The sequence below is a fragment of the Ischnura elegans genome, chromosome 6 (assembly GCF_921293095.1).
Source record: "Ischnura elegans chromosome 6, ioIscEleg1.1, whole genome shotgun sequence".
Classification (NCBI taxonomy): domain Eukaryota; kingdom Metazoa; phylum Arthropoda; class Insecta; order Odonata; family Coenagrionidae; genus Ischnura; species Ischnura elegans.
Genome location: NC_060251.1, coordinates 88827011 through 88843002, shown reverse-complemented (window position 1 = coordinate 88843002; position 15992 = coordinate 88827011). Strand labels below are relative to the sequence as shown.

General features: G+C 38.0%; 1 protein-coding gene across 3 annotated transcripts in view; it reads right to left on the bottom strand.

The window, feature by feature from the left end:
- LOC124161133 (carbohydrate sulfotransferase 11-like) overlaps positions 1-15992 on the bottom strand; it is a 73184-nt gene that overhangs the window by 15136 nt on the left and 42056 nt on the right. For all 3 annotated transcript variants that reach the window (XM_046537362.1, XM_046537364.1, XM_046537363.1), the window contains exon 2: positions 11322-11806. In XM_046537362.1, coding sequence (XP_046393318.1) covers positions 11322-11690 — 369 coding nt within the window. In that variant the 5' untranslated portion in view covers positions 11691-11806. The remainder of the gene's footprint in view (positions 1-11321; positions 11807-15992) is intronic.

The following is a 15992-nucleotide window of genomic DNA, read 5'->3' as shown; positions in this document are numbered from 1 at the left end:
TACATAACGATCCTCTTAGAAGCTCCTTCCTGTTCATGAACGCCTCCTTCGCTAATGCAATTCTCTTCCTGATGTCCTTACTACTGTATCCATTTTCCTCTAACGTACTGCCTAAATAGTTGAATTGCTCAACCTGCTCAAGTTTTTCACCACCCAACTTTATCTTAAGTCTCACATTCCTCGCTCGTGATGCTTTACAAAACCGCATTACCTTAGTTTTCTTGTGATTAATCCTCATCCCATACTCCTCGCAGCGCTCGTATAACGCATCCACTAGAGCCTGAAGCCCCCTCGCTGACTGGCTAATCAGCGCCTGATCATCCGCGAATCTCACTGATTTGAACATCATTCCTCCCACTTTTATTCCAGCTTCTAACTCATCCCACGCTTCCCTTACCATCTCCTCAGCGTACACGTTAAAGAGCAGCGGCGATAGAGGACAGCCTTGCCTCACACCTCGGCCAATGCTTGCCCACCCAGATTCTCCGTCCGCTACCCTCACTTGTGCAGTCTGGGCCATATACAGATTACGAATCAGTCGTCTATCCCTCCAATCTACACCTATTCTCTTGAGAATATCCATTAACTTTACCCAGTTCACCCTATCAAACGCTTTCTCAAAATCCACGAAACACGCATATACGTCCTGGTCATATTCTACGTTCCTCTCGACGAGGGACCTCATTATTGCTATTGCATCACGAGTTGACTTCCCTTTTCTGAAACCAAATTGATCTTCGCCCAAATATTCGTTTGCCCTCGCCTCCATTCGTCTGTTCAATATCCTCAGCACCACTTTCGCCGCATGCGATATTAAGCTGATAGTCCTATAATCTCCGCATTCCACAGCTTTCTTCTTTTTCGGAAGCGGAATTAAAACAGTCTTCACGAAATCTTCCGGCCAATATCCCTCCTCATAGATCCTGCGCACTAGTTCGAAAAACCTTTTCTTGCCTTCCCTCCCTAGATTCTTCAGAAGCTCACACGGGATATTGTCCACGCCGACTGCTTTCCTAGCCTTCATATCACGAAGTGCTCTCTCTATTTCCGAATCTAATATCTCCGGCCCAAGATTATCCTCCTCCACTGCACTTTCCTCCTCTAGAGTCAGTCTCTCTGGTCTGTTTATTCCGTCATACAGGTCCTCCACGTATTCCTTCCATCTACTCTGTACCTCTTCTCGCTCGGTTAGCATCCTTCCATCTTTAGCCTTAATTTTAGACATGGGTTGTCCTCTTTTACCGCCCGATAGCGACTTAACTTTGGCGTACAACGCGCCTACTTCTCCATCCTTCTGGAACTTTTCCATTTCCTCACACTGTCTTTTCCACCAAGCCTCCCTTGCCCTCTTAGTTTCACGTCGTAATCGATTATTCAATTCCCTATACATTCTTTTGCCCTGTTCTGTGTCCACGTTCTTCCACTTCCTCCTCTCCTCCATTTCATTTACCATTGCCTCCGTTATCCACGGCTTCTTTATCCTTCTACTGTCAACGTAACCAATTGACTTCTCCGCCGCTTTGACTATTCCCGTTTTTATATTATCCCATCTTTCCTCTACCGTCTTGGTACTTTCAATCTCCCGTATACTAGTGTCAACTAGTTCCTGATATTCTCTCCTCATACTTCCCTTCAGTGCTTCTACATTCCATTTCCTCACCCTCCTGCCTTTCATGAGCCTTTTGAATCTTAAATTGCATTTCATAAGTACTAAATTGTGGTCTGAATCCGCATCTGCTGCTGGGAAGCTGCGCGAGTTTTTCACACTATTCCTAAACCTCTGTCTTACCATAATGTAGTCTATTTGATATCTCCCCACATCCCCTGGACTTTTCCATGTGTACCTTCGCCCTTTATGATGTTTGAACCACGTGTTTGTGATGAATAACTTGTTTCTCTTGCAAAATTCTGCTACTTTCTCGCCCCTGTCGTTTCGAATTCCTAATCCAAATTCTCCTATTTCGTTTCCATCCCTACCTTCCCCGACTGACGCGTTCCAGTCCCCCATCACTATAGGAGACCTAATTCGCAGCTACTAATTAACTACTATCCTCCTATATCAGTGACTGGGTTTAAGGGAAAATTTATACTGTAGATGAATAACTACTGACTTTTTTTATTTATAACTGTTTTAAAAATTATAGGACCTAGGTCGCCGTCTATATTTTTTTCAAGACTTAATATTTTTTAGAAGACTTAATTCGCAGAACCTAAAAAAATAATACCCTCCCACATCAATGACTGGGTTTAAAGGAAAAATTAATACCATACATGAATATTTCTTCACCTCTTTATATTAATTATTGCATTTAATTTCCTTGAAATTACAGGAGATAGGTCACCATCTAGAGTTATTTTAATGAACCAATACCCTTACTAAAGTTTCGCAATTAACTTTTACAGTGCAACTTTAGCAATGAGCAAATAAATGAGAAATAGTAAAGTATAGAATAATGAAAAAGCTATTCTATTTCATTGGTCATTCCACACGCTGAAGAAAACTGAGCTTACGCGAAGAAGCCAAAGTATCTGTTGAAGATAAATTCCCAGGAGATAGCCAATTCAAACGAAATCACACCAGTGAGAGCCAGATTGACGCTAGTGTTATTTTAATGAACCAATACTCTTGCTAAAGTTTCGCAATAAACTTTTACAGAGCAAATTTGGTAATGAGCAAATAAATGAGAAATAGTAAAGTTTCAAGTAAATATTCCAGGGGGGTAAGTGTAATTTATTTTGGAGATAATAGCAGATAACGGTTGGTGGGGTACACAATATTTTTGTAACAAAGAGATACATGCAAATGAAAAAGCTCTTCTATTTTCATGGTCATTCCACACGCGGAAGAAAACTGAGCTTACGCGAAGAAGCCAAAGTAACCGTTAAAGATAAATTTCCAGGAGGTAGCCAATTCAAACGAAATTACGCCAGTGAGAGCCAGATTGATTCTGCCACTTCCTCATCGTTCCTCAACCTCTCTTCAGAGGCTTGCCAAGTTCACGGTTTTGTAAATACTAGATCAAGACGGAGTACGAGCTTCGCGGCCTTGTGTTCAATCTCCTTTCGCAGCCTGACTCAAACTCGTAAAATCCACGCCTTGAACGATTACAGCTGTCTCGGGGTCCATTCACAATACGGCGATAATTAAAGAATGCAGCTTAACTTTTCTCCTCCATCAATGGCAGGACGACGAACTCGACATCCTCTGTCAACTTTCACGTCTGTAAGATCATCGAACCGTTCTCCCCCGTCCAGAAAAACGCTTAGTTTAGGGCTAAGTGAAATCAATTCTTCCTCCAGTTATGGAATGTGTGCACTTATAAAACGGACGCAACTCCAATGAGCAACGCTCTATACATTAGTTTTATCAGAAAACCTATCCATAGTGTTAAATAAATTAAGAGGATTTCATGAACAAAATAAGCGTGGAAGTAATTATTTCGACACTTTTTCTGAAAATATTCTTAGAAAAGTTGGTTTGATACGTATTGGTGTATACCACCAAACTGATCCACTACCGATATGATATTGCCACACTGAGTGTCTACACCTTGCCAATCGTCAATCAAGTAGTTTACTGAAATACAAGGCAAAGAAATACCAATACAAAAAGCCACGATATTTGGCATGCATCTGGAGAGGATAGAGAAATTAAAAGTAGAATTAAGGAAAGAGTTGGTGTGATGGCTTGAGTGCTGGCTCCCTATCCAGTCGGTCCGGGCTCAAATCCCTGTGGTGACAGAGTTTTTCAGAGACTGCCCGAACCCTAATTGATTACCGTGTAGAGGACTCTTCAAGCGCAGCACTCCGTCCGTCGGATGGGACGTTAGGCGTGGCTCCCTTGGCGCCTTTCTTTAAGAGTAAGCTAATGCCGACACCGGGTTTCTCTCCACCCTTCTCTCCCTCCCTTTCCCTCATGACGAAAATGACGTAAGCTGTTGGTTGCCTTCTCCAAGTAACATAACATGCCAAGTATTATTTAGAGTATATAGAAAAACACACGTTACTAAAAAATTTAAAATTTACCAAATAAATTTTAAGTAGCGACTGTTTGAATCAAAGATCAATTGAGGCCCCTAGAATCCATGGGGGATGAGTGCAATTTATTTTGGAGATAATAGCAGATAACGGTTGGTGGGGTACACAATATTGTTGTAACAAAGAGAAACATCCAAATCAATTAATCTATATGTATATGCTTATTAGTGATTCAGTTTTATCCCTTTGCCACAACATTATAGTGTACCCCACCAACTATTATCTATATTTATCTGCAAAAAAAATGCACTCAGCCCCCCTGGCTCATAGTGTCCTTAATTGACACTGGGAGTTAAGCTCTTAGCTTAGAGATCACTTCTTCTTTTGCAAAGGCCAAGAACTCTACGAGAGGCATTCCATGCACCTTTCGCTAATGAACAAAAATGGGAGACGCTTCCTTCTACCATCGCTTGATTACTGTTTAGCACCAATTACCCACCAGCAGCATTAGGAGATAATGACCTCCTCAGAGGCGGTACTACATCCCTCGTTATCATTAGAGCCGCCAAGAAGCGAGGGGAGGAACCGCATCTACCCCATACGAAGAAGAAGGGTGAAGATCCGCTGAAGTACCTCTATGGAGACAACAGCCTCCGATTCTAATCCACACTCCCTCAGTGCTGGAAACCGACGTTTGATTTTTCATTTATTTATTAAATTATTCAAAACCAGCCACTTTGGCCTTGACATGGAATATTAAACTTAAAATTTACAGCTTAAACATATATTATTATTATTATTATGGTTATTTTTTTATATTTTCACAGCATTTTTGCTGCTTTTAGGCGAGGTACGGGTATCACCAAGTACTCTCGTCTCTTTACTCTGTTTTGAAAAATTTTCTGACAATTCGGCAAGTATTTAAATTGCTGCTTTTTGTATTGTAATAAACAAGTTTTCCGGCTGTCCAATAGTTTGAAGACCTTGATGGAGTGAATGAGGCACTACTCCTGTGGCGGAGATAATGATACATATTATGTGTACTTTATCTGATGTCCACAATCTCTTAATTTCATTTTTAAGTTCTTCATACTTTTCCATTTTGCTGGTGTAGGCTGTGGTGATATTATGCGAATTAGGTACGGCAATGTCTATCAAGTACGTTTCATTGTGAGTTTTATCTTGTACTACTAGATCAGGTCTATTGCTATGGACTGTTTTATCGGTAATAATTGAACGGTCATAATAAATCTTACAGTGGTCGTTTTCAAGGATGGTTTTAGGTGTGTACTTATTTATTATTATTATTATTAAAGTATACTACCTATTAAGGTAGCTTTCCATGGAGTGCTAAAGAAGAATTCCGAGAGCCTTCCCTTCCATCGTGCACTTCCCTCTTCAATTCACAATAAGATCAAATCACTTTCATTATACCTAAAAATACTATTCTTCTCCTTCCTTTCCCTCGTTTAACTAACATTCTTCCCACGTTTCTGCACCGTAAAGCGCTGCACTCTTCACGAACCTTTTCTTTAAATTCTTGCATAGCGAGCCTCTCAGAAGCTCCTTCCTGTTCATGAACGCCTCCTTTTCAAATGCAATTTGCTTCCTGTTGTCCATACTATTGTATCCGTTTTCCTCTAATGTGCTGCAGCTATTATTTATTTTAACGGGTTATACGGAGGATTTGGCTGGCTCGAGTACTGACTGCTATAGGATGCTGGAAATCGTTTGATGGAAGAATGATCGATGACGAAGATAGTGGGGTTTCTATAGAATGAAAGGGAATCGCCCTTGTTGTGACTACTAGAGGAAGGTTCAATTTGGGAAGGGAATCAGGCAAGGGTGATTTAAAATATGCTCGATGTACAACCACCTTCAACGGTAAAAAACTGTAATGAAGAAAATCCCGACCTATCGAGTGTAAGTACTTATTCTTTCATGAACCGAGCGGTTTCAGGGGTAATCGTGTGAAATATTTCCATGGTGGGTGGGTGGGTTTCCTATAAACACATCTAAACTATATAAATAGAAAAATTAAGATTCAGGAGGCTTTTCAAAGCTGCCTCTTGACTGCTCCGAATAGCGTTGAGAGATCCAAGGAAGGGTTGGTAGATGAAATGGTGTTGAACAGGGTAGGAAGTCTGTAAAAAGCCTATCTCTGAGATAGAAAAATACGGAAATTAGGTTGGTATGGTAGTTGGTCATTAGGAAAGTCGCGGTTGGGAATGTGGAGTGAAAAGAATGGGAGTATTTCACAAAATCGGTACTTACCAATTAAGGTATTGTAAATGACAGAAAGATCAAAAATATTCCTCTGGGTGGATAGTGGTACCAATGATAGAGCAGACATAATTTCAGAGCGAAAAGAATTACGTATGAGAGGAACGCGGTGTTGGACAACTTAAATGAGGAAATTAACTGGACGTTCAAGAGTCTTAAGGTTGGAGGGACAGGCAGTGAATTAGATAACTAAGCAGTATTCGAGGATTGAGGATTGGTTGTGTAAGCAATACGAATACAGGTCAATTATATTTCTAGAAACTAACTTGGGGTCGAAATTTAGCACTTTTCACAATATTTGCTCACTTTTCAGGTAGTAGTAACACTATGAGCGTGCATAAAAGGACGGGGTAGTACTTCTGCCAGAATCGCAGAACTCCTAAGGGTGCTTATTGATAAATACCATACTGCGTGATAAAAATAACTTTCATTTAAAGTATTATGAATAAAAATTGAGATAATATATTTTTAGTCTACATTTTTCATCGATCGAACACCAATTTTATTTGAGGAAAACAATCAAGACTCACCTTGGATTCGAACAATCAAAATTATCGCCACCATATCACTAGAAGAAGTGAATATGAAAAGTAAGCGAGGATAAAGTAAGGAATGCATTAACTACGGGGCAAATTGCAGTGCTCATTGTTGGTAATTCATTAATTCCTTCTTTCATTGAATATGAAGTATACGTTGAAAATAAAACATTTTTACGAGAGGAAATACAGGAATCCCCCCAAAAAGGCCATTTTAATGGAATTAATGAAGTCTAAAACTTGCGATAAATTGGAAGACATAAAATTCAATCTCCCCGTCACTAACTATACCTGTTTCTATCACATATCCAAACATAGCAGCGTGGAATAATATGCCTTAGACTGAGATGACAATCGAAAATATTCAATGCATATGGATGTGAATAGGACGGTGAGAATCGAATAAAAACATCATTAGTCCAACTGCTACAAATAAAACTGACTACCCTCATTTTAAATGGGCGTTTTCGAAGTCAATTTGTCACCGAAATTGCAACTGGATTCATTAAATGAACTTCAGTCACCGAAAGAGTGCTACCAGGACTTTAATGTACCTTCTCGTCATTTGACAGCAAGAAGATGCAATTAATCATCCATTTAAGACTTAATAAGGAGCCGTAAATCACAGACATTTTCACAGTAGTCTTCTCCATCCCAATTTCTAAGTTGATATCGAATTTCATTGAGGATGACTCGAAAGGATAGAATAGAATATATATTTATTATGCTCTGGGAAAAAAACCCTTGGAGCAAAAACACAATTTACAATAAAATGGCTCATCAAAGCAAAAAGTTCATGAAAAATGTCAAGTAAAGTTGTTTGATACACACATGTAAAAAAAAGAAATAACACGTAACAAGGATTGAAATTTGACATCATAGGCAGACAGAATATGTAGGCTGTATTTTTCTTGGGAGTTTATTTTAGCTCTCCACTGAGTAAATCCATGTATAATTTAATTTTAAAAGCATGGATGGAGACCTTCTGTCTAAGATCCTCAGGGAGAGAATTCCAAAATTTTGATCCCGTTACCAGAAATTATTTCTGGTAGATATTAGTACGTAGAGTTTGAAAAGTTTGCGTTGATCTATTTGTTTAAAATTCGTTTTATCTACCAAAGCTCATCTTCATCATTAGCCATAGTGACAATTTTTGTATAAATTTAAGTTTTACATTTAATTAAATTGTATCGTGATAATTTTATTAGGATTAAATAAAATAATTAGTTTTGCATTAATAGCTTGTGTAACTAGATTAAAATACTCAGCATGGCTACTATAAATTAGATTAATTCAAGTCTAACGATTATTAAAAAAAGAGTTCATAGATGGAAAAGGAATATAATTACACGTCCCTTTTTAATTAACTTCGTCACGTAACTTCCGGAGGAAAGTCAACAAAGTTCATAAATATACCACAATGTGAAGGAAATAAATTACTAGAAACGACGGTATTACTAACACTGGCTCGAAAATTTCCCTCATAATGTGGCGTTAATTACTGTTTGCACGTCATTAGCAAACCCTGTAAAATTATACTCTTTCCGCGCGCCTAACGAGAAATTTACTCCATTAAGCTGCACCAAATATTTCGCGTCACAAATATTTACGAGACAAACATGTTTTTTGTTGATTTTCTCCCATAATTTAATTTCCGAATATGAAAACGCTGCGCGATGCATTCCATTTAAATTATTCAAAGCATTTTGGAGGGATTGGCGAATTGCGCGGCAGGTATACTGGAAACGGTCAGCAAATTGAAAACCCTCCTCGTCCTAAGGGTTAACATTCTATGGGGCTTTGGCAATATCTCTAGCCTCACCGCCGCCTCGATCAATAGTGACAAACAAGGAAATGAGAGCCCTTGCCAAAAAATTTGCGTCCCCTCCTACTATTAGGCTTCTTCGTTTGAAACGTTAACCGCAGAGTCCAACATTAAAGACAAAGTCTTCGTTTTTTCGTAATCAGAAATCAAGAGGTTTTTATTTTACGTTGTGATTTTCGTAGACTTATTGACATTTTTTCATGGAAAACCTTTATCAAAATCATGATTAGCAATTCCTCCAATTTTTACATACATTTAATAAAATTAATCAGAATCTGTATTGGCATTGACAATAATTTAATTTTTTAACTCGATATTAAATCAAATTCCATATAATTGTAAGAATTAAGCATAAAAAACTGTTCATTATTTATAATACTACTTCTAGTAAACTAATACTACTTCCCAGTTCATCTCAAGAAGGAATTATGACGTGAATGCACTTTTCAGCAGCCTCCAATAAAATGTTTACGTCAGTATAAAAATACTAAAAAGTGCGTGGTACGATTTAAAATGAAAACTATGATTATTTTCCTTGGTAATCCGGCGTCGAAAAATGGAGGGATGAGGATTTTGAGGGACACTAAAAACAAATCTTTTGTTTCTTGACCAAAGGCAGCCATTGAATTATCAAACTTCTCTAAAATAATTATGCGTGATGTTGCCATTTTCCTGCTACCAAATAACTCATAAATAATTAGGTATTTTAAGACTAAGACAATAACGTAAGAAAAATAGACTCAACCCTCAGTTATTTCCAGTCATTTCCATTATTTCAGCCAAGATCTTCAGATTCGCCATGTGGCTATACACGAGTAACGAATTATTATCCTGTTATGATGGATTTTGCTTGAAAGAAATTCCTCACGCGATTGTATCTGTAGAATCAAGACATACCATCAAAACTTTCAGATCGCCCCATCGCAATAGAAGAAAGGGTGATCACTCCCTCAGTATCGTAGGAAAAGGCGCCGGGACAGACTGGCGCCTTTCTATGCGTAGCTATAGCTGGAATTTCAATTCAGGTCTTCGCGTGACCTCAAGCACATTGTTATTCATGGAAATGAATGCACGTAATGCTGAGTTATAACGGAAGTAAACTCATTATCGCTAATACATTTTAGACTTGACATAACTAGTTTTACAGTTAGATAGGATGTCTACATCATAATTAGGTAATCCACAGATAATTAAATACCAAAAACGTTAATAAGAATATTGTGAAAAATTTCATTTTTATGGTCAAGATTATATTACGTATGTATTTAGCAGAATCTTTTTAAACAAAACGGCTCCTTTTATGAGTTTTGTTGTAGCTGTGCAGAGACTCTTAAGAGGCTCCCTTAGCTCTCTTTTTTTCTGCACATCTCAAAATAGAGTGAATTTCTTATATGATTAATTACCAAAACAGAAAACCTTGTACGTAACTCATGTAAGATAAGATCATATTTGGTACTCCGCCTTAAGTAAAGAGCTAACAAATTTTTGTAGCAACCAACACTTCAATGAATGGGGACTTGTCGGGGAGTTTCGCCAAACTCTACACGCAAAAAAATCAATAATCAAGAGGATACCTATAAAATGATAGATATATAATTACAGATAGATAATTTTGAGATATACCGCAAATAAAATAAATCAATCATCCGCCAAATTTCCGCACATATTGGGATCGATAACTGTCCAAATATTAACAAAAATACCCAAAATTAATCGAAAACTTCCCGAGTTATTTTAATTAGAAACCAACGTGAATGTGTGAAACATTAACAAAGTTATTTTTTCATTGTAATTAGGTGCCTGTCTTTAAACCTCTAAGTGCCAGCAACTTGGAATGATACTGGCGAGAAATGCCAAAGGTATTCAAGTAAAATGTATCACCGACGAGAAAAAAATCTATTATTTTATTTTTTGGCGCGTCAACGTGCTGATTTTTTTATTTTTCCCCTGTAATACTGATTTTCAACGGCATAATTAATCGTGATTGTATTATTCAAGTTTTTATCTGCGACATACTCATTAATTTGAACAACAAAATATCTCCAACCCGATATTTCGGCTTCGGTGCCGGCTGGTTAAATTTATCGCCTGCCAAAAAAGAGGTCACGGGTTCGACTCCCGCCTGAGTAGGTTGCCTCTTTCTAGGACATGTCTGTTCGAGCACACGAAGTTGTTAAATTTATTAAACACCCTCATGACAAATGGCCAATATGTACTGTATTCGGTGGTATGGGAATAAAATAAAAATTAAAAAAAATAGATTTTCTTTTTTCGCTTGTCTTGACCTCTTTTAATTAATGATCAAAAATTCCTGGAATAAAGGTAATATAATGCAAAAAGTTTTTTGCCAACGTTTCGGTTTATTTAAATATTTATTTTAAAACGTTTCGGTTTATTTTCATTCATAGCCCTGAGGTTTTAAAATTTTAAAAAATAAACCGTAAAAATAAAAGGTTTTAAAATAAACCGAAACGTTGAAAAAAAAAAAATTTTGCATTATATGACCAATACTCCAGGAATTTTTGATGATTAAATAAAAAATTTCGCTTCGTAGCACTTTTCGGTAGAGAAGCAAAAGCCGATATATCCGCCCATGGCACTGAGAGGGTTGAAGCAGATGAAAGAATGGACAACAAAGATATGGGCAACTCAAATTTTCAACAAAACCTCATTTACCACCAGCGGTGATTTTCACTCACTCTGTGATTGGAAGCACTTGATAGGTTATCGCGCACGGCAGCCAGGTTACGCGTCCGGTTGCCGTGCACGAAGGCCGCCAGGGGCAGTGGCGGCGTCTGGTGCAGGAGTTGTGGGTGCACGAGGACGCAATAGGCGCCCGTCGCGAGCAGCACCAGAGCCAACAGGCGGTGCCGGGGCGGAGGCACCACGCAGCAGCGGAGCCGGAGGGCCCGCACCACGGATCCGCCGCAGCACCACTTGGGCCCCTTCTTGACCGACACGGTCCTCTTGAGACAGCGGTCCGCCTTGATCAGAGGCACCCGGATGTCACCGCCGCCCACGATGTTAGGACCTGCGGGGCCCATCATGTAAGCTCGGCCTCCCTCCATGCCTTGGGGTCGAGGGAACAAGGAGCTGGCGGAAGGCGAAGCACACTGATCGCTAATGCATCATTTCATCGGTCTCACTATTCTTGTAGTTTGGGCGGAGAAGAGAACTTGAGGACCTGGAATTGAATAACGAGAGATAATTTTAATTCAATGCAAATATAAACTTAATTTTAGGTCACCACGGTGATTCGAATGTAAAAATGTTTCGTTAAACTAAACATCTACAACAGTGCGATGGTGTTTGGCGTAACATGGTGAAACTCCTTCATGATGCACAAAGGTTAAGAAAAGACTTAGCTGTTTCACAAAATAAAATATATTTGCGACCGGTTTCGATACAGCGTATCATCATCTGCCAGCCAGATGATGATACGCTGTATCGAAACCGGTCGCAAATATATTTTATTTTGTGAAACAGCTAAGTCTTTTCTTAACCTTTGTGCATCTACAACAGTGACAAGGTACACCTGGTCAGATCGTTGTGCACTTCAGTTTACAAACAAATACTGCCACTTATTGCAGTATTATAAAGAGCCGGTGTATTTTAAATGCACATATTCCACAAATACTCTTATGTAGCACTGAAATGCAGTGAGTACCGATTCATTCACTACGAGATATTACAGGCATTGAGCGACAATGTATACAGGGTGTCCCATTTTAAGTTCCCACCCCGAATATCTCGAAATCTAAGCAAAATGAGAAAAAATGTTTCAGACAAAAGTTAAAGGGTTTAGAGGGGGACATACGATGGTGACTTTGAAAATGACCTTGAAGTCGATTTTCAAGGTCAAAGAGGGGGTAACTTCCATTTCTTAAATAGAAACCCATATTTTTTATTGCAGGATCGTATTCTACGGAAAAAAATACAAACTTCTTGTTCGAAACTTTTTATTGAAAAATGTATTTTTCCAGAGTTTTCTCACAAATTTCGCTCATCTTCGCGCAAATCTGGCCCCCACCGATCTGGTTCATTGGGTTCAATTTCATGAGCAGGGGGCTACGGGAGGAACCGTCGCGGATCGCGCCGCTCCCGGAACAGAGAAAAACACGGTAGTTTCACAGCAACCTAGAATCGGGTATTAGTTTTTGTGGTAAAATAATAGTCTAGATGTTCTCGTGGTCGCAATTTTCTTTGGTGAAATATTTATTCAGGTGTTACCTTCGTCGTTTCGAACTACTATCGTCACAAAAAAGGTAGAAGCTGAACTTTAAGCAAGAGCATAAAATCGTATCGAAGTTCGATAGGGTCTCGTCATATTTCTGTTTACTAATTGTTTATTCAACTACAACAATGAATCATGGAACATTGTTTAAAAGTAAACATTTAGCTTCTACGGTCGAAAGAGTGAATAGGAACACGAGAAAAACAATGGAAACAGCGAAACGGTCGTCTCCTTCATCTCGTCACGGGAAAAATATTTGATTGGTGATTTTCGTAGTAATTTTTATAGACAGAGCAACGTCTTCGCATTACGAACAGCTTTTTAAAATTAAATGTTACCCATTCCTTTATTTGAAAAATGGCAGAAAGGTAGATTTCAATTTCCGAGGTGTGGAGATGAAAATGAATATCGCAGTTGCATATGAAATATGTAAAAAAAAGTTCTAAACTTTTCATGTAAGGAAATGTTTATACGGCTGCTGAAAAATATTAACACTTTTTCCTGAAAAGAAGTGCATAAAATAACTTGTAACTTATTTGAAGTAGGCAAAATACAGTTCTGAGATTGGTCTCTTAAATTGTCCTGATGGGGTTTGTACGGTCACCATTCTCACTAAACAGTGTGAACCTGGGTGAATTTCTTTAATTATTGCAACCTTACAAATCATTGGTGGCACATAGTCTTCCTTCATTACACAAACATTGCTCTTCTTACTTAAAATAAACCAAAAAGGCGAAAAAGGTCTTTTTAGTATGGATAGCCGAGAGGTGATTTCCGTCTTTCTGGTTTATTTTAAAAAAGAGGAATTATAAAAATTTCCTTACATGAAAAGTTTAGAACTTTTTTTTACATATTTCATATGCAACTGCGATATTCATTTTCATCTCCACACCTCGGAAATTGAAATCTACCTTTCTGCCATTTTTCAAATAAAGGAATGGGTAACATTTAATTTTAAAAAGCTGTTCGTAATGCGAAGACGTTGCTCTGTCTATAAAAATTACTACGAAAATCACCAATCAAATATTTTTCCCGTGACGAGATGAAGGAGACGACCGTTTCGCTGTTTCCATTGTTTTTCGCGTGTTCCTATTCACTAGTGATGGGTCGATCATGAACGATTCGATCAAAAAGATTGAATCACTAGGTGAATCAAATGACTCATGATTCATTTCGTTAAACAAGTCGATCATCAATCATCAATCACTCCGACTTCCGGTTTCATATCAATCATCTCGGTTTCCGGTTTGATTCAAAATTTGGAACGACCGATGCATGAACATACGTATGTTCATGGACTGATGCTTAATCTCTTTTCGTCAGGGCAGAAATAGTTGTGATAAAATTAAATACTATGTTATGAAGAACTGAATACTTGTGTAATCTTTTTCTTAAATGTTTTCCAGCAGTTATCAGTATTAATAACACCAATACACGTAAAAGGAAAATATTAAGATGACTCCTGTAGGAGAACGTTAAGAAGTAGAAGTTAAAGCTGGTTATATTTTATTGTGCCGTTCATAAAATTATCCTGCAGATCAGATTCATGCATTGTGTGGTGTATTTTGTGTTATATTTTGATCAACTATAGTTAGAAATTATTTTATTAGTGTTAAGAAACTGTGGCAGTTTCGCCTTCCCAAATATTTTCATGACACTGCTTCCTTCATTTTTTCAATCTAATTTACTCATCTAGGAATTCACAATTAAAATAGTATATGAAATGATAATATGGATAGCAATCAGCGTTACCAATGCTCTTCGCAGATGAGGCAGTATTTATTCGATTATTCAAAGTGATTTATTACATCCATTGATTGAGTCTTTTCGATCTTGATTCCTTTTGAGTCTTTTCGATCATGATTCCTTTTGAGTCTTTTCAATCATGACTCCTTTGAGTCTTTTCGATCTTGATTCCTTTGAGTCTTTTCGATCTTGATTCATTTGAGTCTTTTCGATCATAATGATTGAATCAATTGATTGAATCATTTATGTGACTCGAGTCAAAATGATTGAATCACTAAAATGATCGACTTTGCCCATCACTACTATTCACTCTTTCGACCGTAGAAGCTAAATGTTTACTTTTAAACAATGTTCCATGATTCATTGTTGTAGTTGAATAAACAATTAGTAAACAGAAATATGACGAGACCCTATCGAACTTCGATACGATTTTATGCTCTTGCTTAAAGTTCAGCTTCTACCTTTTTTGTGACGATAGTAGTTCGAAACGACGAAGGTAACACCTGAATAAATATTTCACCAAAGAAAATTGCGACCACGAGAACATCTAGACTATTATTTTACCACAAAAACTAATACCCGATTCTAGGTTGCTGTGAAACTACCGTGTTTTTCTCTGTTCCGGGAGCGGCGCGATCCGCGACGGTTCCTCCCGTAGCCCCCTGCTCATGAAATTGAACCCAATGAACCAGATCGGTGGGGGCCAGATTTGCGCGAAGATGAGCGAAATTTGTGAGAAAACTCTGGAAAAATACATTTTTCAATAAAAAGTTTCGAACAAGAAGTTTGTATTTTTTTCCGTAGAATACGATCCTGCAATAAAAAATATGGGTTTCTATTTAAGAAATGGAAGTTACCCCCTCTTTGACCTTGAAAATCGACTTCAAGGTCATTTTCAAAGTCACCATCGTATGTCCCCCTCTAAACCCTTTAACTTTTGTCTGAAACATTTTTTCTCATTTTGCTTAGATTTCGAGATATTCGGGGTGGGAACTTAAAATGGGACACCCTGTATAAACTAAACACCCAGACAATTGTCGCCGGTCAAAATTACTAAAAATTGAAGAATTTTCTCAGACCATCACGACAAGCTAAATTGCATTCATTGAAAACGAAGGAAATCATACTAAGTAGTAGAATTCATTTTCAAGTTTGTGCAAATTTCACCTAAATCCCCTGGCGAAAATTTCACTCTCGCAAAAAAATTGTTTGGTAGCAAATCTATAACTTCGAAAGAAGTACCTACTATCAAAGAGCAGTCACCCTTATGACTCACAAAAACATGATCCTGGTGCACAATGTAGATAAAATATGCTGCGTTTGATTTAGAATATTTAATCCATTACAAATGTGTAATATCACATGAAGCAAAAACGTTTTCAGTGCCTTA